Raw genomic sequence first — 24,737 nt, 5'->3', positions numbered from 1 at the left:
CCAATTTTCTAAGAAGCACATAAAAGGAGGTTATTAAAATAAGCTTTGTAGCCATGGTCTTAAGAAGTATTCTTTTCTATGATGTGTCCATAGTCTACTCCCTTAGGGCTGTTTATGTGAGTTTTGTAAAAGTGACTCATAAGAACTATCCAGTATGCATAAAATGGTAGACACTTTCACTCTTTATCAATCCATCTTACCTTTTATATGAACACCAGGTAACTTTGCTCCTGGAGAGGCTTGGAAGAAGCAGGACCTTGGAAACAAATCCATACCTACTTTCCCCTCCTTTTTCTTTTATGTTTTGGCTACTTTACTTTTTATTACATTTTATTTTAATAACAAATTTAAACATAAGTTTTCTGAAGTTAAATGTTCCATATTGTCTCCCTCCCTTCTTTCCTCCCCCCTCCTGGAACTGACAAGCACTTCAATCTGGGTTATGTATTATCATGCAAAACATATTTCTAAATTATTCATTTTGGTTTTCCAAATGGAAATAGGTAAGATTTTGATAAGTAGAAAAGAGGTAGAAGGATATTCCAGAAGAAGGGAATGATATATGCAAAAATTGGAGTCTACATATCTCTTTCAGAGTAACCAGACCCACTGAATTGGAATAAAGAATTTGGGTTGTGCAGACATGGGATATCAGTTATAAAGTAGTTTGAGAATGGCTTGGGCTATATATTCTTTGTGAATATGTATTATCCCCAATTTTGCAGATGAGGAATCCAAAGCAAACAGGTTAAATGATTTGCAAAGAGTCACACAGCTAATAAGTGTCTGGGACCACAAGGATTGAACTTAGGTCTTCCTGACTCTAAAATCTTCACTAGTTCCATCTGGAATACCATTCTTCCTCATTGCTACCTATCAATAATCTTACTTATTTCAAGGTCAAATTCAACGTTCTCTTTCCTTTCTGAACCTCCCCTTTCTGGGACCACTGGACCCCACAGTTATCCCTTTCCTCTGAACCTGGAGCTCACATTATTCATACTGCTTATTTGGCACTTAACATAAACTGTCTTGGGAGGACTTTAGGATGCTTGTCTTTATTGTCGCTCATTTCATTTTATTTAACATGCTCATATCCTATTTCCCCAATTGTGTTGTAAATTATTTAAATGTAAAGGGCCACATCTTTAAATTCTTTGTATTCCTTCCTTCCTTGACATTCCTCCCCTCCCTAAAAGGTTGGTCCTGGACTAGGACTATGGGCATATGAAGTACTCATTAAGTTTCTGTTGAATGAAGGAGGAAGAACCCTGCCACATTTGGAGTTATAAGAGTGCCCTAGATTGCCACAGGCTGATTAAAGAGCAGAGGGAAGATGTAGAACTCCACAGACAACTGCAAAAATTCCATTAGTGGCCCTTTGAAAGAAGAGGATGCAGAGATTCATGGAACCATCATTCCTTTTATTAGCACAGCCAGAGCGTGAGCTGTAAGCTCCCTATCCAGAAGCTGAGGCCACCTTTACAGGCTTTATCTCTGTGAAAATCTCTCTATTGTGAAATCCTGCTGTGACAGGGAGAGGATAATGAACAAACCCTTCTGGGGACAAGTGGCTTCCATTTTCTCTCTCTCTCTTTTTTTAGATGTAATGGTGAAATGGGTTTTCTCCTGGTGTATCCTTCTTTGTTATTTGGTCTTTGTTTACGCTCTCCCCTACCAGCTGGAATTCCCCATTGGGATTATAGAGAAGCCAGTTTCTCCCATCTAATAACAGGTACCTTATTTTCCAGTGGATGATCTCTAGACTTCATTGCAGTAAAAGGCATATATAAATAAAAGCCATAAGCCAATTTGCTCTAGTTTTAATTTTCCTTATATCTAGAATCATATCTTATTCTTATTATTTTTATGCTTATTTATTATGCTAGAAAATTCCCTGTCCTGAATTGTCTTAATGACCTGATACCAAGGACTTGACTTTTCTTCTTGTCTGTTCCCTTTTTGTAATTTGTGCATTTATTCTTAATTCAGGATAGAAGAGATCAGCATAAATTGTGAACCAGACACATGGTCTCCAAAGGAAAAGTTTTTTTGTCTTCTTGATTTTAATTATCATCTTGAAATTAAACAAGTCATCAAAGCAGCATAAAGAAACATTTTTATAATGATCATTTTTATTATTCAAAGAAATATTTTGGGAAGTGTGGGTTTTTAAAAAAATTAATGTGCAAGAACAACAGATTGCTTAAGACATTGTGGTTTTTATATATAGCATCCTTTTCCTATGAAATCAACTTGGTTTAACAAATAAAGAAGAGTACCTATTTATTCCGATTCCCCTAAGTATTCTGCTCTGTAGTTCCCTCAAGGGGATCATAGTTGGAAAAAAGTTAAGAGTTCCAGAAATTCTCTCTAAGTTGTCACATTAAAATGTTTATGAAATAATTATACCAAACATAAATGAAAACAAGTCTTTACAAATCAAGCTACCACAGACTCTCCAGAGTAAAAATGTGTCTACAAATGAATATCACTACACTGGACTTTCCTAAGGCATATGTGAATATAAGTTCTGAACATAAATAAACAGCTAAATTATGTACAGAGGATTCATCAGAATAGAGTTTAACTATTCCTAGAATTGGGACAAATAGGTAGCTTAATAGACAGAGGACCAGGCTTAGAATGAAGAACATTTGAATTCAAATCCATCAGATATTTACCAGCTCTGTGAACCTGGGCAAGTCCCTTAACTCCTGTATACCTCAGCCCATCTTCTATAAAATGGGGACACACTGGAGAAGGAAATGGCAAACCTCTCCAGTACCTTTGCCAAGAAAATCCCACAAACAAAAGTCCATGGAGACATAGAGCTGAACATGACTGAATGACTAAATGAAATTCCTAGAATAGTTAAAAGGTCTTTTAAGAATTGCAATTTGAGTGTAATTGGGTTCGATTAGCCTGGAGAAGATTAAAAAAACAACTTGACTCAAGGATTGTTGTGGAAGGGAATTTAGGAGTTGATATGTACTTTATGGTTCCAGAGGGAAGAATTAGGACCAGCAGATAAGAACCTTAAGGGAATATATTTCAGTTTAACATAAAAATCACACTTTTAATATTTAGAGCTATCTAGTAATGTAGACTAGCCTTTCAGATAGTAAGTTCCCCTGTCACTAGATGTATTCAGGGAAAAAATGAATAGCCATTTGATGTGAGCCTACTGAAAGATTCCTTGTTTCGGTAAGAAAGTGAACTAGAAAGATTCTAAAAACTCTCCAACTTGATTTTAAATGGTGAAGTATTTGTTTTGAATCTGAAATATCATGCCTTCTAGGTGTGTCTATCGGGCCTAATTTACTGTAACCAACACTGTTTGTACATGGTATCAGAAATGAGAAGTATACACAGAAGATCTAGAAAGAAATATCCTCCCAGAGACCTTGCCTTACAATCCTGAATTATTTAAGTGAAAATAAACACCATAAAATGGATGCAGAAACCAGTCGCTGCCCTGGGGTGGTTCAATTCCTTTCGATAAACAGGAGCATCTTTTTAAAGGCTTGTGACTAGAAAGAGAGCAAATGTCACAGGAGAGGACCCATCCAGCACCATAGGACTTTGAATATAAACTCTCTTCAATTCTTTAGAAGCTCTGAAGCACAAGAAAACTCCCCCATAAACCTTCCTAGGCAGCTAGGTTGCACAGTGGTTTAGAGATTTGAACTTGGAATCAAGAAGAACTAGATTCAAGCAACTTCTCAAATACTCATTCTTGGGCAAGTCATTTAATCTCTTTTAATGTGTTTCTTCATCTGAGGGATGTGTAATGAAACTGTAAAGCTCTTTATAAATGCTAGCTGTTCTTAGCCATCACCAATCATCTTGACTTTTGTCTTGCTTCTGGACTTTGATGAACCTGGAAGAAAGGATAAAGCTGAAGACTTTGGGCAACTCTGCCTCACTGAAATCCAATGCACTTTCAAGTAAAGTTATCCCCTCACAATGTCATTGGTCCTTTTCAAAAACTAAGGGCCAACAACCATCCTATGGTTATGCTATGACCCTCTTCCTTCTAACGTTTTTATCCCTACCAACATATAACACTTTCCTGGATCTTCCCATCCCAATAGTTTTTACTTATTATTTACTTATTATTGTTTCATCTTGATGGAGGTGTTCTTTTTTTTTTTGGAAAATTTTATTTAATTAATTAATTTAGAATGTTTTTCCATTGTTACAAGAGTCATGTTCTTTCCCTGCCCTCTCCCAACCCTCCTCCTGTAGCTGACATGCAATTCCTCTGGGTTTTACGTGTGTCATTGATCAAGACCCATTTTTGATGGAGATGTTCTAAAGTGGAGAGAATACTTTCTTACTTAAGCAAACATTCCTTGATACCTGATATTCATGCTGACAGAGCCATTACAAAAACAAGTTATTGTCTAGTTGTAGAATACAAAACTGCACTTCTCTCAAGGATGTGGGGTGTACTGGGAAGAGTTAAGGACTTAGGGGAGGCTTGGATTTGACTCTCAGCTTCAGTCCTTTCTACCTTTGTGACCCCTTCCAACTGGTGTTTTTGTTTTTATCTTTGGGAACTGACCTGTGATTACCATTGGTATAGAGAACCTCCCCATCACCAGGGATGAGGAGGAGGTTCTCTATTCCACTATTCAACCAATGAAGGTGAACCCTTCCTTTTCAAATTATGGTTTTGTTTGCCCAGAATATGGGACACTAAAAAGTTAAGTCATAATGACTAATATCACACAGCAAGTATTTATGAAGAGCAAAATTGAACTCAGGCCTTTGTGACTATAGCTACCTAAAATTGACTATTATGCTATGTTATTTCTCTCCACTAATTTTTATTTCAGTGAATGCCTGTATTAATTAATTGCTTCTGGTTTCACCAGTGTCAAAAAAGTTATTTTAAAAAGTTACTTAAGCTGTTATTAGCAAATAAACGGCATTACTGCTCACCACTTGTATACTTTCTAGCATCGACTCTTGGAGAAATAATTACTGATTAGGCAATTAGTACATTAAATATAGATAATAGTTTGATGATTTTATTCAGACTGCTAATTTTTGGTTCCCTTTGGTCTCCTTACTTGTTTTTTTTTTCTTTAAAAACACGAGTTGTCATTTCTAGTTTCTTTGCCTTATGTCATAAAATGATTATTGTGCTAAAAATGGTTGTTGTCACTTGTTTGAATCTGACAGGCCGTATTTGATGTGGACAAGAAAAAAGGATTGACTTTGGTTGAAATCTGGGAAGGACTGACAGTGGATGACATAAAGAAGAGCACTGAGTGTGATTTTGCCGTAAGTATTTGTGTGAGTAAATGTAGCCATTTGTCCTCTGTAATGAGCCTGATGAATGGGTAAGTACAGGAGATAAACCATTAATTTGTTATCATTTTTAGATTTGACCTTTAGGATGCACAGGAATGGAAGGAAGGGGTGGTCATGGATTAGATCAGGTGGGAACAGAGAATCATACACTGACTCACAGGAGAGTAATAAAAGTCTGGTGGGGGGCACGTGAATGGGAGGGTGATAGGATTTAGAGCAGGAATTCATTGGTAATACAAAGAAAAGAGCAACCAAAGGTAATTGGAAACAGAAGCCAAGGATGAACCACAGCTTATTCTCTGAAAATTCTTCCAAAATGGCAGTCAGGACATAGTACAGCCCAACTATGTGAGCTTCACAGGAGGAAACAAATCCTCCTGGCTTCTTTTAGGGAATGATATTAAACCATCAAAGAATTACTATCAAGTGAAGGTTTATGGATTTGATTAAAGCAGATCCTAAAGAACATTTAAGCTTTAGGGAAGGTTCTAACACTGCTGGAATTATACTGTTGTGCTCTGTTTTTAGAAAACTTAATGTATAATAATTTAAACTAACAGTAGGTAAATTAAGAGGAGAGAATTATTAATATTATAAGTTAATTTCTTTTGCTTCAGAAAAAAACTGAATGGGAGTGGGCTTTAGATAGGAACAAATGGCATGATTTGGGAATATCCTGTCGATACATAAAGAGGAAAAATGTGAAATAAGTTTTGGATCACATCCTTATCCATAAACCACTAATTGAATAACTGATTGAGAGAAGGGAGGGAGGACATGAAGAAGTAAGCAGAGGTCAAAGAAAATAAGATCCTGAGTTAGGAGGACTAGCGAATCAAAAATAATTAGAAATGAAGACAAAAAGATCTCTTGAGTCAGGGGTAAAACAATTTCATTTGCATGCAACTTTTAGGAAGATATCTCCTGTGTATAGTGAGGCATATCTCTAAAGAAAATAGAAAAACACAGTTGCTACAGGACTACCTAACCTTCAGAAAATCATTCACAAAGGGGATTTGGTAAATCACGAATACATTTCTTTCTTGGGTCCTGAATGGCTTGTACCTATCAGAGTATAACAAATTGCTGTGAAAACAGGTTTGCTGCATAATTCATTACTCATGTATATAACTATTCATGATACTCTGCCAAGGTCCTTGTCCATTAACCTTTTCTGAATTTCCCTTTGAAAATACTCTTCCAGCAATACCTTGCACAAAGAGCCCCTCTTTAATTAGCTTTCCAGTAACTACAGAGGAAAAATAGAATTTGTCTGTACTTTGTTCTAGACTTTTATCCTGACAATCAAGTAGCAAAACTTATTTAATGAAACAGTCTTTTAAAATCAACCCATGTGAAATTAGCCAGCCTCCCTTCCCTAAGGTACTAATTTTTTTTCAAGATACAATAGATAACTATATATAGCAAAGGAGATCAGGAAAAAAGACAGACCCTGGTCCCAGGGTACTTCTGCTTTATTTGTGCAGACAAATATGTAATGAAAAAAGATAGATTGTTGGACTGATGGAATTTGTACTTCTTAACTCCAGTTGAGGTTGGCTGCAGTCAGCTCTTTCCTATGGCATATCTGAGAATGTAGTTTGGTTAAATAGGTATTCTGATAAATGAATAATAGTTTTCCAAGGTTTTTAAGGCAACAAAATATGCTTACCAATTAAATTATAATAGCATTAGTGTATTGCCCTTTTTATTAGGCTATAAATATCATAATTCCTTCTTGAATCTTAGTCATCATTATTAATGCCAATTATCATTTTTCTATAGATATGTAGAAATGCCAGCTTCTAAAAAAGAACTGCTTGACAGGAAATGAAATAAAAAGAGACAAATATGGCCATAACAACAACAACAAATATAACAAATATTGGAGGTTCAGTTCTTATTCAGGTATACATTGGACCAGGTATCTTAAGGAAGGCAGAATGGGTCAGTTGAAAGAGAACTAAGTTTGGAGTCAGAAGACCTGGATTCAATTTCCAGCTCTGCCATTTTCTGTGTGATTCTGAAAGGTTGAGAATGAAAATTGAGCCAATTTAGGGAATTTGGAGGTGATGTAGGAAAATGAACCAAGGCATGATTTGGGTTAAAAGCCAGTATTCTAGTTTGGCAAGAATATAGGATGTATAAAGGTGAATAAGGTGAAATAAAGACTAGAAAGTGAGGTTGGAATCATATTATAAAGGTTTTTAAAAGTAAGGGAGAATATTTTATATCTTATCTTGTAGGCAGTGGAGTGTTAGAATCACTTAGGAAGATTTTTTTGGCACCTGTGTGAAGTATCAGTGAAAGGGGGATACCCTGGAAACAGGGAGAACATAAGGATTGATAGAGCTTGAACTAGGTCAGAGACCGGCAGTATAAATGGAGAAAGGGGGACAGAAGTGGGGAGGGATGGTGGTTCAGTTGGTTGACAGTAGACGAAAAGTCAGGAGAGACTTTAAGGTTTCCAACTCTCAATAGAAAGAGAATTTTGCAGGAGGGATAGGTTTCCATTGGAAACTAACATTTACCTTTTGAATGCAGTAGAACAACTACATCTACAACCAGAAAAAAAAACACACATGGAATCCAAATCTCTCATTGTGTAGATGAATAAATTGAGCCCAGAGGGGTTACATGACTTACCTAAAGTTCCACAGGTAGTAGTAACTAAGGTTTGAACCTGTGCCCTCTAACCCCAAATAAAATATTGTGACCAAAATTATAAGCAATGGAATAACTAGACTGTAGCATGTTATCAACAGTGATTTACATACAGGAAGTGGCATAGCATATGCCAAGTTTCATATTTAAACAGGCATGGAAAAAACACTGAGCTTGGATTAGAAGATATGGGTTCAAATTCTAGCTCTGCTATTTTCTACCCGTGTGATTCTGAAAGGTTGAGAATGAAGAGAGTCATTTTGGGAGTTAGAAGGGGGTGTATGAAAATGAAATGAAGGCATGAGATGGCATGATCTGGATTAAAAGCTAGGAATCCAGTAGGGAAAGATTATAGAATAGGTCAAGGATGTAGGTGTGTTGGATAGTGAGAGCACAGCATAATAGCCCAAATATTACACTTAACCACCAAAAAAAATTTCTTCTCTTCTCTTCTCTTCTCTTCTCTTCTCTTCTCTTCTCTTCTCTTCTCTTCTCTTCTCTTCTCTTCTCTTCTCTTCTCTTCTCTTCTCTTCTCTTCTCTTCTCTTCTCTTCTCTTCTCTTCTCTTCTCTCTTTCTCTCTCCCTTTCTCCTCCTCCTCTTTCTTTCTCCTCCTCTTCCTTCTTTTCTTCCTCCTCCTCCTCCTTCTCCTCCTCCTCTTTCTCCTCCTCCTCCTAATTTCCTCCTCCTTCTCACTCTTAAATCTCTCCCTTCCACCCTCTTTTTCTCTCCCTCTTCCTCTCTTTTCTCTCCCTCCTTGTCTCTTTCCCCCTTCTCCCCCTTCTATATATGTATATGCATGTATACAAATCCTTATTTATGTGTGTATGTATGTGTTTAATATCAGGTGAGTTTGAATGTCATTGAAACATCTACATCCTGCAAGAATTTAGAGATTTCAGCCTAGAGTTTAGGAAAGCAATTAGTCATGAATAGATTTGGGAGTCATTGGCAGAGAGGTGAAGACAGTACCCATGGAAGTAGATGATATCACTCTGAGAAAGAGTAGCAAGAGAAGAAAGACCCAAGACAAAGCTTTGTTATTTTGAGGGCCTGCAGTGTTCCCAGTGCCATTCTGGATACTGTGGAGGATACAAAGGAAGAAGAAAATGCAGTCTTTGCCCTTAAAAGACCTTGGTCCTCTCTTCCTGGCAGGGCTACATCTAAACCGTGAGGGACAAGTATATATTGCTTGTCTACTTGTCCACAGTGGTATCTCAGAGAAACCAGATACAGACATTTCTTGCCAAAGGGAATGGATTTATATTCAGTCATATCTATTATGAGCTGGCATTTTATCAGAAAGACAGTACAGTCTTAAGGATTTCAGTGGGCTGGAGACAATACATTGGACATTGGCTTAGCTCCCACACTTAAATCCCTTCTGCTTAGCTAGTAGATCACCTTGGCAGGGTAATCTGCTTTGGCGTTTATGAGCTTATAACTTTGATGAAACTACGAAGGAACTGAATGAGAAATTGTACTTTTAGCAGATATTTTTCATTATAAAAATAGACAGGCGAAGTCAGTCTACATAAAGATTCATCTTCTTCCTTTTCCGTAAAAGCCAGCCAGTTTCCAAATCAAGGGTACAAACAACATTAGAAGCTCAAAATAGGTCTGACATGACAAAGAAAAGAGTCAGATGTTTCATTTAAAAAAATTAAGCTGTCCATGTTCCTTTGAGAAGAAATGTTATAAACCATCTATTTGAAATCATCTGTTTTCAACAGAAGAGTTTTATTTCATTAAGTTATTCCCACAGATGTTCCATTGCTTAAAAAAGAAAGTGGATTGTTTCTGAGACTGCCTTGTTTAAATACAAAGAGCCATGTGTCTTTCCTTGTACATGGTAGAGAATTCTCATTGATAACTGGAGATCTATGCAAATGTAGACTTTCACTTTTTGCCTGCTTATTACAAGTCTGACTTGAGAAATAAATGTCTTCCAAATGGCAACTTGGAATAAAAGCATTCTTAAAACATACAACAAACCTTATTCTCTGTAAAATTCCATTTACATAATGTATATGTTCTGGGCGGTGGAGGATGTGATTCAATGCCAAATGCACAATTTGAATAGTAAATCCTTTAATAGTACAATTGAAAAGTGTGTAACACTTGGCAGTCTGAGATGTCAATTCAAAGATAGTTTTCAAGTGAACTAAAAAAAAGAAATGAATTTATAAATTAGTGATGTATTCTACATTAATTTACTAATGTAATGTATTCTCAAAGAGCTTAGATTATCAAGCTGAATGTGCTACAAAAACTGTGAAGTAATGGGTAAATCCCAACAAATACATTGACATAGGTTTCTATCTAGTGTTGTCAAGTATAATAGTGCATGATTGGTGAGTTAGCCATAGAATTCTAAACCAAGGATAACCCTAAGGTATAATCTGGTCTAGCTTTTCTTTTACTCCTTTGGCCATGGACACTTGGCCTTGACTAAAATGAAGGAACCCATGAGTGTCCATCTGGGGAGCCTGGGAGTGTAGGATAACCTTGGAATAAAGGAACAGGGATTGGAGGGGTGGAGAAGTTTTGGACTTGGGGGCAGCGAGGTGGCCCAGTAGATGGAGAGCCAGCCCTAGAGACAGAGGCTCTAAATTCAAATCTGGCTTCAGATACTTTCTAGCTGTGTGACCCTTGGAAAGTCACTTAACTCTAGTTGCTGTAAAAAGGGATTATTTGAATGGGCAATGATAACTAAAGATCAGGGCTGTGAATCTTCCTCCTCCCTTCTTCTGTTCTTCTGTCCTCTTCCTTATGATCTCTCAAATAAAATACTCTTTCTCTTCTCTAAATTAAATAAGGGGTTTATTAGGAAGAAAGGAAGCATAAGGAATGGAAGGGAAGAGGGTTTGGGGTTTCCCTAATACTAGAATAAGTCTTAGGTTGGAGGATGGTGGAATATAGTTCAATTTGAGAAAATGGGCTGATAGGTCTGGAAGTTGTCACTATATCACAACAGAGTCAATCAGAGAGAGCTGGACTTTTGTCCTTCTTTCTTCTGTCCCCAAGCCAAGAGAGCCCTAACTTTTTGTCTTCAAAGCCCAAGACCTCAGACTTCAGTTGGTCTGATCCCCTTCTTCCAACAGTTTCTCCTGGTCAGATTCCAAACAGAATGTTCTTGCTTGAATGACAGGTCATGAGTCCCAGCTACTCAGCTCCTTCTGCAAACCATTCCCAAAAAATGAAAGAAGGGATGGAGACAAGATCTGTCATTTCATTGGTCCAGAGCATGTCTGCATGAGAAAGCAACCTCCTCCAATGCAAGCTAGCAGCTTATAGTTTTAGAAAGTTGGTTAGAGATCTCTGAGGTTAAGTAAATTTTGCTTCTGATCACACAGGTAGTATGTCAGAGGGGATATTTGAACCCAGGCCTTTCCAGTTCCGAGTTCAGCTTTCTATCCACTATATCATATCACCTATAAAATAAAAGAATTGAAACTTAATTTTATCAAAGAAAAACATTGCCACACTTCATAAGTGTTTTGTATGCTACATAATTTCATGGTTGATAATTTACAGGGGAAATTTAAATAATTAAGATATGCATAATATTAGCCTTTCTTTTTTTTTAGTGACAAAGGTCTTTAAAACTCAGCTCATTTAGTATACTTTGGCTAAATTACTTTCACAACCTCTGTTCTCTTTAATGATAGGAACCTAGTAAGAACCTAGCCCTTTAAATAATTAAATTTTCAGATGCTTAAAGTTAGCTATTATCACCACTCAGAGTTTTCACCATTAGACTCATGTAGGAAGATCATTGATTTAGAAGTAAAAGAAACCTTAGAAATCAGAGTTCAGTTCCTTCATTTACAGATGAGGCCCAGAGAGAGTAAATGACTAGCCCATGGAGATGTTTTTGAGTTGTTTCAGTCTAATTCTTCACAACCCCATTTGAGGTTTTCTTGGCAAAGACACTAGAGTCATTTGCCATTTCCTTCTCCAGCTCCTTTGACAGATGAGGCACCAAGGTACATAAAGTTAAGTGACTTACCCAGGATTACACAGGTACTAAGAATCTGAGGACAGATTTGAACTCAGGTCCTTGTGACTCTAGGTGTTCTGTCTGTGTGTCTCTACCTGTCCTTGCACAGAGTCGCTAGTTAAAAAGCATCCTTGGCAAGATTTGACCTTGTCTCCAAGTGCATCACTTTATCTGCATGACACCATGCTGATTATGAGTCATAGTTGTGTGCCCCACTGTAATGATGATGATGATGATGATGGGCAGTATTTATATGCTGCTTGAAGATTTTCAAAGCTCTGTGTGTGTTTTCTCTTTTGATAATAATACAATATAATCCACAGTATTTATTTTGCTGTATCTTATGAGAAGCCACTCCCCTGAGGGTGGCATCATCTCAACATTTCAAGAATTCTATTTTAGCAGGATTTGCCCTTTCATAGAAAAATAAGGTTTATAATTCTGGAAGAGAACAAGTTACTCATGTATCTCTGGTCACTGAGGCTTTTGAAACTTTATTAGAAACTTGAAACAGAAATTGGGTGAGAGGGAGATAAAATAAAAGCTAAAACTGAGATTTGTTTATAAGAGGATAGAATTAATTTCAGAGCTTAAAGAGACCTTAGAAGTCATCCATCTCAACATGTTCCTGATACCAGAATGTTGCTCTGTCAAATAGTTTAGTCAGACTCTTGCTTGAAGCCTTTCAGAGGTAGAGAGCTTGTTCTCTTCCCCCGTCTCTTTGTCCCCTTCCCCATCAGACTCAGAATTAATCATCTACACCATTACCTCCTCATCCTTAGCTCCCACTCACAGAATCACAGAGTTTGCGAGTTGTGCCATGTATCTCCATGAAAGCATAGCTGATGCCCTGTGCCAGGTTCTGGGATTGTAGACAAAAAGCTCAACAATGCCTGTCCTCAAGGAGTTTCTATTCCACTGAGGAGAATGCCAACTAGACATGGGTTAGCCAAAACAAAGAATCACAAAGCCGTGGCCCCACTACAAAATTTAAACTATTCTTCCCCAGGTTCTCCTTGTCTTCTCTCCGGGCACCATGCCCACCTCAAGCCCTCTGACTGTAAGGTGACATTTTCTGCATCATTGTTGACTCTCTTCTAAATCCATGCCAGTTGGTCAAAGTCATCCTGCTTTGAATTGCACCCAATCACAGATGTTGCTTGACCAGGCACACCTGGACAGCGTGAAGTCAGAGTTAGAACTGGAAATCCCGAGTTTCAGTGAGAACTCTGCTCCTTAGAAGTGTGACTGTGGACAAGTAGCCTAACTTCTGGAGGCTTCATTTTCTTCATTTGTAAAATTAAGGGTTTGGGCATCTTATTTGGCTGCTCTCCTACACTTACTGGATTTAAATCAACAGACTGATCCATATGGAGCTCGAAAAACCTCCAGGTGCTTTTCAAATGAACTGTTGCTTAGCCATGTTGCCCCCATCCTACATTTTTGTATTCTTTTTCGTTCATCTAGTAGTTTAATCAGTTTCAATTCTATCTAACTCCACCTTCATCCAACTGACATCTACCCATCTTGTCCACAGGGATAGGAGTCAGGAACTTTATCAGATGCCTTTCTAGGAAAGGCCCTTCTATTCCTGCACTTTCTAGTGTTTCAATACGAATGAGTGTTGTATTTTGCAAGAGCCTTTTTCTGCTTCTATTGAGATAATGAAATAGAAGGGAGAGGTTTTGTAGGACTTGTGGACCACGATGTAAGAGCCAGGATTCCAATGGAATGTTCCCAGGAGTGGCAGTTGGGGGCTTCTGCTGGCCACACTGAGAGGAGAAACTTGGTTTTTGGATTTTGTCTCTGACTGGAAGTCACTCTTTTTCCCTGGAGGTTTGAAGCTGGCTGAAAGGACCCTGGGGGAGGGGGGGGAGCTTTTGGTCTTTGTCTCTGACTGGAAATCACACTCTCTTTCCCTGGAGATTTGAAGCTGACTGAAAGACTTTTGTGAGGCTGATTTGATTTTGGGGGTTTCTCTGGCTCTGAGCAGTTGAAGTTGACACTGAGAAGAAAAACTTGGCTTTTGGGACTTGGTCTCTGGCTCTCTGGCTCTGAGCATTGGAAGCTGATCAGGGGAGAAGCTTTTGAGTTGGTGGTCTATAAGAGAGTTGAGCTGGCCAGGAGAAAACTTAGAGACTTTGAACTTTGTTTCTTTCTGGGGTTAAGCTGAGAGATCTGGCTGATTTGTGAAGAAGAAGAAAGAAGATTTTGAACTGCTATTGTCCTCCATCTCCCTAACTGTCTCAGAGTCACAGTTTGTGACTGGAATACTCCCACAAACCTTCCTAAAATTATCCCCGTATTTTAAGGAAATCATCCCTCTTACCTCATCCCTCTTACCTCAGTTTCCCATACTGTTATCCCAATAAACCCCTTGACTGAGAAAGCAACTGGAGTACCTCTATAGTTCACTCAGGAGGGAGGGAAGAAGCAAAGGCTTCAAGAAGATTTGGGAAGTGAGGGAGGCAAAAGGGAGAGGTTGGTTTAGGGAGGGAGTGAGGGAGTAAGGAGGTTAGGAAATAGATTGATCCATCAGCAATCAGTAGGGATCAATAGGCAAACCCCAAAGTAAACTCCAGAGCAGTCCTCAGTGTACCAGCATTCCTGTGTGGTGGCATCCCTCAGCATTTCTCTGTTCTACCTCCATTACCACTAAGCAACCTCAGGTTCCTATAGGCAGCCCTCTCAAGTCACAGCCAGAGAACAGCAGTTTCCCCTCGTTTACCATTCTCTATCTCAATCAGTGATAATTTCCTCTCAGTTTACTCTTCTATTACAATAATCATGTGGTTTTTGTTGCTTTGGTTGTTGATATGGTCAATTATGTGGATGGTTTTCCTAATATTAAACCATCCTTGCATTCCTGGTATAAATCCCACTTGAATCAGATGCCTTTCTGAACACCAAGTAGCCTGTATCCATGAGATTCCTTCGATTTTCCAGTCTATTAATCTTGTCAAAGGATGTAAGGTTATGCTGAAATTGCTTACACTTAATAAACCTACGCTGGTTGATAATGATCACCACATCCCTTTTTAAAAGTGCTCATAAACTAAACCTTTCATGGTGGATTCTAGAATTTTTACAGAAATCTTAAGTCTAGGACCCAAATCTAGAATTTGAAGAATCTGTCCCTTTCTGAAAATGGGAACATCGCTTTCCTTTCTCCAGTTCCATTTTTTTTTCTTATTCTCTATGATTTCCCAGAGATCAACATTGGTTCAGTTATCATGTCATCAAGTTCATTCAGTACCTTTGGCATACATGCAGACCATCAAATCTATTGACTTGAGTTCACTGAATTTATCCAGTCTTTTCAACCTTTCCTCATTTATCTTGGATCTTAATTAACCATTTTTGTTCTAGCTTACACAACCTAAAGGAATAGAAAAGAGAAACAAAATGAGAATTCAGTCATTCTACCACTGTTTACTGTTATTCAGATATCTCATTCTAGGCCATGATCATCTTTTTTGCCCCTAATGTGTTTTTTTAAAAACTTCTCTCCTTTCTGAAAGTTATCCATCTTATACATCAGAGACTTATTTGAATAATATTCTTGCCCATATTTCATCTGAATCTTAATTTCTTCTTTAATTTTTCTCTTTTATAGAGTATAGTGCTATGATGAAGTTAGGATACATTTCTTTTACAAAACACTCACTATAATATTTTGTACCCACTGGTACCCTAAAAGGTTTTGGGTTCCATCTGGTATCATTTAGAAGACTATAGATACCAACTAAATGATATTCCCTTGGCCTAAAAGAATTACTGAATGTTCTTTCTTAAGTATCTGGCTTCCTACCAGAGAGTGATTTAAGCATTGAGGATATCTGGTTTATTACTTTTTTATTGTTGTCATTGTATCATTATTGGTATTACTGCCTAACATGTCTCTAAATTTTAAAGTTATGTACAGATTTTTTGGGGGGACAAGGAAAGGAGGGATGTCCATTCTTCCACAGCCGGCTTGCCATTAGCCATGCTAATAGTATTTAATTTATTTTCAGGCAGACATTGGTATTCCATGATAATGAGAGATGATAATTCATATTTATATGGTGCCTTAAAATACATAAAAGGCTTTCCACTCAACAACCCCATGAGGAAATTACAATAAATATTGTCTTTACCATTTTATATAAGAGAAAACTTTTGGCTTAAAGAGATTAATGACTTTGGGAGCAGGGAGGCACAGTAGAAAGCACTCTGGCTGTGTAGTCAGAAGACTTGGGTAAAAATCCTGCTTCTCATATTTATTGTTTTTACTAATATGTGACATGTGTCAAGATATTTAACTTTCTTGGGCCTCAGTTTCCCTATCAGTAAAATGAGAGAGTTGAACCAGATACCCAAGAAGATCCTTTCCAAACTCTAGATCTATAATCTTTAGCTTTCCCTGCCAAAGATAGAAAGTAGCTGAGCTGGTACACATTGGAACCTGGGACTCCTGACTCCCAAGTCCAGGGCTCTCCTTTATTTCTAATATGTTAGCTTTTTGTCTCTGTCACTTATTTCACTCAAACTTGTGTTTCAAAGGCTGACCTGAGAGTCCAGAGATCCAGGTCCTAGTCTAGACCTGCTCCTAATTAGCTAGGGAGGCAGAGAATAGAATAGAACAAGAGCCTCCCACCCCACAACCGGGAAGCCCTGACTTCAAATCCAGCCTCAGAAACTTACTAGCTGTGTGATTCTGGGAAAGTTATTTATTTAACTCCATTTATAAAATGAGCTGGAGAAGGAAATGACAAATTACCATAGTGTCCTTGCCAAGAAAACCCAAAATGGGGTCCTGAAGAGTCAGACACAACTGAAACAGCTGAATGATCACAAGTAATTAGCTATGAGACCTTGGGCAAGTCTCTATGAAATCACAGCTCCAATCAATCCCCCTCCTCCCTTTCTCTTCCCCAAGTTCTAAAACCACTCAGAAACATCACAGGAATTTAAAATAGAAAGTGCACCAAACTGTAGAGCTAGAAGAGGTGACAACATAAATGCATCTGACCTTCCTTCACCCTGCTCTGCTCCTACTGCAGACCCATTCCTGTCCGGGGAGTAGCCAGGGTCTGATGGTAGGCCTTGCTTTGGACCATCTACCTGGGATTAGTTTGGGCTGTCAAAGGCATTAAAAGACCCTTTTAAGATATTTGTCATTAGAGTGCTATTGACACTATGGAGATTATTCTCTTAGTTCTTTTCACTTCACTCTTCTCATACAAGTTCTCATACAAGTTGTATTACTTAGACTCTTGAACCCTTGGACTATGTTTCCCACAATTCCCTTTTCCCTTTCATGTTCCTGCATCTTTACAGTTTTCTGTATATAGTGGGTATGGCTCATTTAAAAGGGAAAGAGGGAGGAGCCACACCCACTATATACACTCTATCTATCTATCTATCTATCTATCTATCTATCTATCTATCTATCTATCTATCCATCCATCCATCCATCCATCCATCCATCCATCCATCCATCCATCCATCCATCCATCCATCCATCCATCCATCCATCCATCCATCCATCCATCCATCTATCTATCTATCTATCTATCTATCTATCTATCTATCTATCTATCTATCTATCTATCTATCTATCTATCTATCTATCTATCCATCCATCCATCCATCCATCGATCTATCGATCTTTCTATAGCAGCCTCCTTTATATCTCCAGCAGGTATTGGAACTCTCGCCCTTGAAAGCACACAATGTCTTCCCCTTAACACCACTCTAACCTTGGCTTTCTAAAATGAGGAAAGCACTTTTCTATTGGAAAGACCATATTCTTCCAGCAGAAATGTCATTTTTGCCTTGACCCTATTCCTTTTCATCCTGGTTAGTTTATCTGAAGCAAACTCAGGGGCCCATTGTTAAACCTGTTTGTGATGAGATGTTCAGTTCATCTATCATCTATCTAAGACAGCCTCTAAGACTAGTGCTCTTCTAAGGCCCGTGGACACTAGATGATGGGTGCCATTTTGGAGCCTGATGACTCTCATGGCTGTTGCCTCCAATGGCTGCCCATGAACTGTCTTCTCTTACTTTCTCACTGGCTGTGTTCTCCTGTCTGTCAGTTCTTCTAAGAATTCTAAAGACATTTAGCTCTACCACAATGGACCATTTCATATCTCCCCTACATTCACTCTTCCATTATTCTGCCAATGACCCAAGTATTCTCCCAGTCACCTACATTTGAAACCTGTGTCTTTCTTGACTCCTTCCTCCTCCTCACTCCCCACATGCAATCATGTTCTAAGTCTCATCAATGTTACCTCCATACAATTCTTGTGTCCAGTTTTCCTTCTACTCAGATGCCCACACATCAACTCTTACCAGTACTATTATAATAAACTGCTTCCCTTCTCTCTCCTCTCCAATTCATCTGCTTCCTATGGCAGCCAAAATAATTTCCCCAAGGTGCATTATTACCCTGTTCAAACATTTCTGGGACTCCTATTGCCTCTAGGATAAGATTCAAATTTCTCAGCTTGACTTTTAAGCAGTCAATTTGTAACCTTCTTTTCTTTCTTCCTTCCTTCCTTCCTTCCTTTCTTTTTTTTTTTTTTGTTCATTGCTCTTTAAACACTCCGCTTTCCAAGGAACCTAAACTGCTAACCATTCCCCAAACTGGACATCAACTACATTTAGATGAGCTGTCCCCATACCTGCGATGGACCTCTTCAGTGAAAGCTTCCCTGATCCTCCCAGTTGTTGATGTGTTCGCCCTTCTCAAAAGACCTCTTATTTATCTATTGCATTCTTCTTGTGGAAGGGATACTTCTTAAGGAGGATAGCATTTTTCAGTTGGTGGGGAGGTGAGGAAAAGGTTTATCTTCAGTATTTTGCACATAGTAGGTGCTTACTGAATGTCAATTCAATGATAAGATTAAATAAATTGCATTACAAATAGTTAAATTCTATAAGAAGTAATTTGATAATTAAATATGAACTTAATTAAATTATTAAACAGTCAACTACTCAATATGCTACGTATTATTAGTATATTAATACTTAATAGATTAAGGTAAATGCCAGTTTATGTTAGAGAATTCATTCTACAAGGGGAATTCTTAGGGAAATGATTTTTTTCCATAACAGATTTACAATAGAAAAATACTTAATCAGTCAATCAATAAATATTTACTAAGTACCTTCTATGTGCCAGGAAGGTGTCCGTGCACTATTAATAATACACACTTCCTCCCAATAGGAGGATGTTGTTCTCCGTCCCTTCATTACCAACTACTTCTAACCCTTGGAACTTGCCTTGCCCTGTCAAAAGGCCAAAAGGCCCATTTCCAACAAGCTTTTCATTCACTTTCTTCTCTGCTACAATATGGATCTCTACCTTCAATCCAACTCCAGTTCTTTCCTCCCTCTTTTCTAAGATTCCCAGATATCTCTTTTCTGCTTTGGAAATTCTTTTAGCTAATACTTTATCAATTTCAGTGCCAGTTGCCTGGCCCCTCCATTTTCTTAACAGCCAGCACCCTATAATGCATTTCTGTGCTTTCTGCATTATTTCCAACCCTCATTCTAAAGTTTCTGATAAAATGTTGTAATTAATTTTCTTTTTCATTTAGAAAACCTGTATTTAGATAATATAGAAGCTGTACAGTTGGACTTTGGGAGGTGGTTTTAGACACATACCTTTCACTCTGGGCCACTATATGAAGGATAGATACTTATGGTACTTCCAGTCCAACTCTTTAGTAGAGGGCAATGTACTGTGGATGGATTGTATCCTCTTAGATATCAGTTGTCCTTTAAGTGGGTTTTAAGATCCACAAGCCTTGGGGACATCTGGGTAGCTCAGTGAATTGAGAGCCAGGACTAGAGACAGGAGGTCCTAGGTTCAAATCTGGTCTCAGACACTTCCCAGCTGTGTGACCCTGGGCAAGTCACTTGACCCCCATTGCCTAGCCCTTACCACTCTTCTGCCTTAGAACCAATACACAGTATTGATTCCAAGATGGAAGGTAAGGGTTTAAAAAAAAAAAGATCCACAAGCCCTAGAGAGACCATAACACTACTGAGGAGTAATTCAAGAGAATGTGAACTGTCAAAAGCCTCTCTGTCTTGTGATAGGAAAGAATAAGGAAATTCTAAATGTCTCATCCAGTACAACGCATACTCAATGGTATGACCTATTTTTCACACCATTTGGCTGTGAGAGATATCAGTGTTCTATGATTACCAGGATTCTGAACTAATTTTTTTTCTTTTCTTTTTAAACCAGGTTTCACCAAATCTCATGCCAATGAGGCAAATTGCAACTTGAAGTATGGACTAAACAGCATTTATTCCCATTGCCCTGTGGATTTTGGATTTTTTAAAAATCACATAGGAGTTAATGCAAAGAAGAGGAAATCCATGTCACATTTATACCTATTTTCTAAGAACTTTTTGCCTAGCTTTCTTATAGCATCTCAGGTTCTTTATAGCGCTATAAACTTTTGTTCTCTGTCAATGACATATATGTAAGCATTTCTTATAAGAATAAATGCTTGCTGAAGAGGCTGTCTTCTACAAGTGGTGCTCACATTAAATGTTGCCTTCTGGTTTACTGTATTTAGGTAAGTTTGTATGTGATTATGCTAAGAAGACAATCATGTAGGAAGAATTTTGTCAAAATGCTTTCCTTCATAATTGAATTGAGATAAAATGTCACCATCCCAAGCAAAATCAAGGCAGAATTTTACAGATGGTTTTGGCAAGCATAAAGAGAAATTTGTATAGAATATACTTAAATTATGAATAATGACTTTTCCTAATATAACTCTTCCCCTAAACTCCATACCCCCGAATTTTGCCTTGGGTCCTCAACAAGGAAGGCTGGTATCCCTAGAAGGTCACCACCTCCTTTCAGGAAACACATTTTTCCAACCCCATTGTAGCTAAACTGGAATTCCCAGTTCTTTATAAAGTGATGCAGGAAATTTTATAAAGGAAAAGGTGAATTTATGTTGGAGAGTGAGGCTGATTTATCGTTTTATCCTATAGGTAGGACTATTGAGTAGTCTGTAGTAGTTTATTTCTTCCTTCCAAAATCAATTTGTACCTGAAAATGCTCTTACAATTGTTCCAGGAAACTAATCCACTTAAGAGTTCTCATGATCATAAATATTAAAACAGTCATACATCGTTCAATAAAAACATTCATTGGAATGCCCCATCTGGTTCCTTTATGGAGACTCTGGCATCCTTCTGAAGCCAACAGGCATGACGAGCCAGAGAAAAGTTCATATTTAGAAGTCAAAGAATCTCTTTTTTCCAGCATTTCTCGCTTCTTCTCAGAGCAGACTTGAAACATTAAATTAATTCTTCCATTGTCATGGATGCTCCCTAAAATGACTTACATTGGAGTCCTGAAAAAAAATTCTACATTAATAAAGAACAATTAGAATTCCCCATAATGGAAACCATCCAGTGCATCCTTAGTGTGGTGCATCTTGTACATTTCATTTTATTCCGTGCTCCTCTGAAGGTGACCTTCAGTGCTAGATTAGATTCTCCCCCAGATGGATGCTCTTAGAGGCAAACTGGATATTAGACCCTCTAGAAGTTAGAAATGACAAAGAATGATGTGGAACTCCTAACCCTTTGGATCCAAAACTGTGAGCACATTATGATGGTCTTACTGTTAGAATTGCATGTGCTTGTGCTCAGATATTGGTTGTTTTTGCTCAGATAAGGAGATACTTTGTCAAGGAGTTAATGATAGAGGAAAGGATCTACAACCTTTCTATTAATCTATTTGACTAATGCAAAAGTTGAATCCTTATATGAAATACAGACATGCATATATACACATATGTACAGACATATTCCAGATAATCATGTACTGCCCTATATAGACTACTGAACCTAAATATAGTTTTGGAAGTGACTGTAGAGAGCATCTTTTTTTTCAAAGATGAAGAAACAGCCCCAGATAAATAATTTGCTGAAGGTCATACAAGAAGTAAGTTCCAAAGTTGAGCTGAGTCTAGGAGCCCTCCCAACCTATACTCATATTTTACTCTATACCTTGCTGTCTCCCTGATTCAAGAACAAAATCTTTCTGATAGCTAGTGAAAAGGATTTTTCCAAGATTGTGAAAGGGAGTAAGAGGCAAAATATATGGAAATCATTCAGTATTTGAAGTGGCTATTTCATTGTATAAACTTGATTGCTTCGTTATTTCAATCTACTATGAAGAAAATAAAGTAATCTTGACTCTTCCCAACTGACATGTTAGATCTGATTTGCATGTGGTTATAGGAAGGCAATTAAAGAGTGCTGTAAACTCTGAAATTTAATAAATAGATATTTGTGAAAGAATGTAATTATTCCTTTCCTTACATAGACATTATGTGGACAGGTCATGGAACTAGTCCAAGGAAGAAAATATTTTTACCCAAATGAAAGCTACTAAATGGGAACAACCAGTATTTAGAAATAAGAGTGTTTTTTTGTGCCACATTGTAGCTTCAAATAAAGTTTTATTTTATCTCTTTTTATCTAATAGAAGGGGTTATCCTTTGTGGAATGGAAGGAATGTACTATCCACATGAATTATTTCGTCTCATCTTTGTTAAAGTTCGTTTTCTGTGTTAAGTTTCTAAAGTTCTGTTGTCTGTGTTAAGAACTAACTGACAAAAACAACATGGGTTTATTTCATGCTTCCTGAGGATTTTCCATTTGTAATTCTTGGGAATTTGTCCAATTTCCTGGCACCCCATTGAGTTGGAAATACTTTATATTTGAACTCTGGAATACTACACAAAGAATCCAAGATTAGACTTTATGTGATTAATGCAAAAGTTGAGCCCTTACATGAACTACAGACAGAACATAGGAAGGTTGATATTAATTTCTTTTAAGGCAAATCCTGGTTATTAATCTAATAACCTGGAGTGGAATATTTCTAGGCCAGGATGGTTGTGAGTACATTTGGAGATGCTTTTCTTTCATTCTTTTTTCCTACAAACTGAATGTACTTGGTGCAAATTTTGGGAGAATCATTTCTGCCAAAGTTCAGGCTATAATTTCACTTTATCCTGAGTCTGGCTACTGGAACATAGACAGAAAGGATGAATCAAGACTTGTGTTGTTCCTATTGAAGAGCATGGATAGATGCAGTTGAGAATGAGCAAGCAGAGTATTCTGAATAGGCCAAGTTGTGGATTAATTCCATTGTGGCGTTCTTCTATATGCCCAGAGGAGGACCCCTAATGTCAGTCTTGTCAAAGTGCTTTGCAGCAGTCATGAAAATTAGATATTTTAAATTCTGAGATATGCAAAGCATATCTCAAATCCTGAGAGATATTGCATAGTGGATAGAAAAATGACCCTGGAATAAGCAGTCTAAGTTCAAGTCCTATCTCTGACATAAACTGACTGTATAACCCTGGCAAGTCACTTAAATTTTTAGAATTTTGTCAACTTTTAAGATGGAAAAGGACAGAGAAGATGCTGACTTGCAAAGAGAGGAAATTTCCTCACTGGAAGTTCTCTAAAGCAACTGAAAGTATATGTCTAGTTCCTATTCATAAAACCTGGGAGATAAATTTCTTTAAAATCTTATTTGCTATTGCAAATTTAGATCACAAATAAAGAGCTAAATGGGAACTTGCATGTCATTTAGTTCAACCTCCCTTTTAGAACTGAGGAAATGGATTCAGAGATTATGGCTTGCCAAAGCTATGTAGATGTATATCAGAACTAGAATTTGATTGTAGGCCTTCTGACTAAAATGCATGATAATTTCCATTGTCCTTAGAGATCATTTAGCTCAACAATTCATTTTCCAGATGGGGAAACTGGGTCCTAAAATATTGGGAAATGGCTTAGGATTGAGTAAATGGAAGAGATTTTAGCAATTGTACTAGCATCCCACCCACCATAAAGTTACACTGCTAATACTTGGCATGCCAGCAAAATGAACCTAGGTTCTCAAGTTCAAATTAGTTGTTGATTTACCTGCCATACTGGATTGTATAGGGTGCTCTGGGAGGATCAGAATTTCTGGTGGGAGGTCTTGCCAAAATCTTTTCAGAGCAGCTCATTCAGCTTTGGTGTCCTCCTCTCACCCCACTCTCATCTCTGGCTACAAGAAGCTATCACATGCTCAATGACCACAACCCAGAAAAGCCTAGCTAGACCAGATTAAGGGTAACCAACAAGCCTCCAATCCATTGGTAAATTGGGATGGGGTGTCTACCCCAGGTATGAGAACACTTGTGCTGGCAGAATGGGTATATGAAAACAATTTGTTCCAGTAGCCATGAAGACACTTGAAGTGGGTGCTGTGGATTGCTTAATGTTTGGTCAGACATCAAAGATACAAAGGTCATCCACTGTCTCCTGACCCATTGCCAGAAATTTTGACTTTTGCCATGCCATTGAATTTCGATGTTTCTGGAAAAGAGTGAGGCTGACAACTTTGCACAATCTCTGCCTCATGTAAATCCAGCTTTCATTGCAAGTTATATCACTGTGAGGTCATCAGTTCTTTTCAAAGGGGTTATAGGCCCTAATGATCACCCTAGTGCAAATATCAATAATATAGAAATAGATCTTGATCAATGACACATGTAAAACCCAGTGGAATTGTGCATTGGATATGGGAGAGTATTGGGGGGAGGGGAAGGAAAGAACATGATTTTTGTAGTCCTGGAAAAATTCTCTAAATCAATTAAATAAAATTAAAAAAAAGAGATAAATAACAATGTCATAATTTACTTCCCCCCCCCC

General features: G+C 37.8%; 1 protein-coding gene across 1 annotated transcript in view; it reads left to right on the top strand.

Moving 5' to 3' along the window:
• Positions 1-22,322, top strand: part of OXCT1 (3-oxoacid CoA-transferase 1) — a 176,924-nt gene extending 154,602 nt beyond the window's left edge. The window contains exons 16-17 of the mRNA XM_007487410.3: positions 5,194-5,295; positions 20,239-22,322. Of these exons, the coding sequence (XP_007487472.1) occupies positions 5,194-5,295; positions 20,239-20,280 (144 nt within the window). The 3' untranslated portion in view covers positions 20,281-22,322. The remainder of the gene's footprint in view (positions 1-5,193; positions 5,296-20,238) is intronic.
• The last annotated feature ends 2,415 nt before the right edge of the window (positions 22,323-24,737 follow it).

Source organism: Monodelphis domestica, chromosome 3 (genome assembly GCF_027887165.1).
Source record: "Monodelphis domestica isolate mMonDom1 chromosome 3, mMonDom1.pri, whole genome shotgun sequence".
In the NCBI taxonomy this organism is placed as follows: Eukaryota; Metazoa; Chordata; class Mammalia; order Didelphimorphia; family Didelphidae; genus Monodelphis; species Monodelphis domestica.
This window is presented reverse-complemented; position numbering and strand designations above follow the sequence as displayed.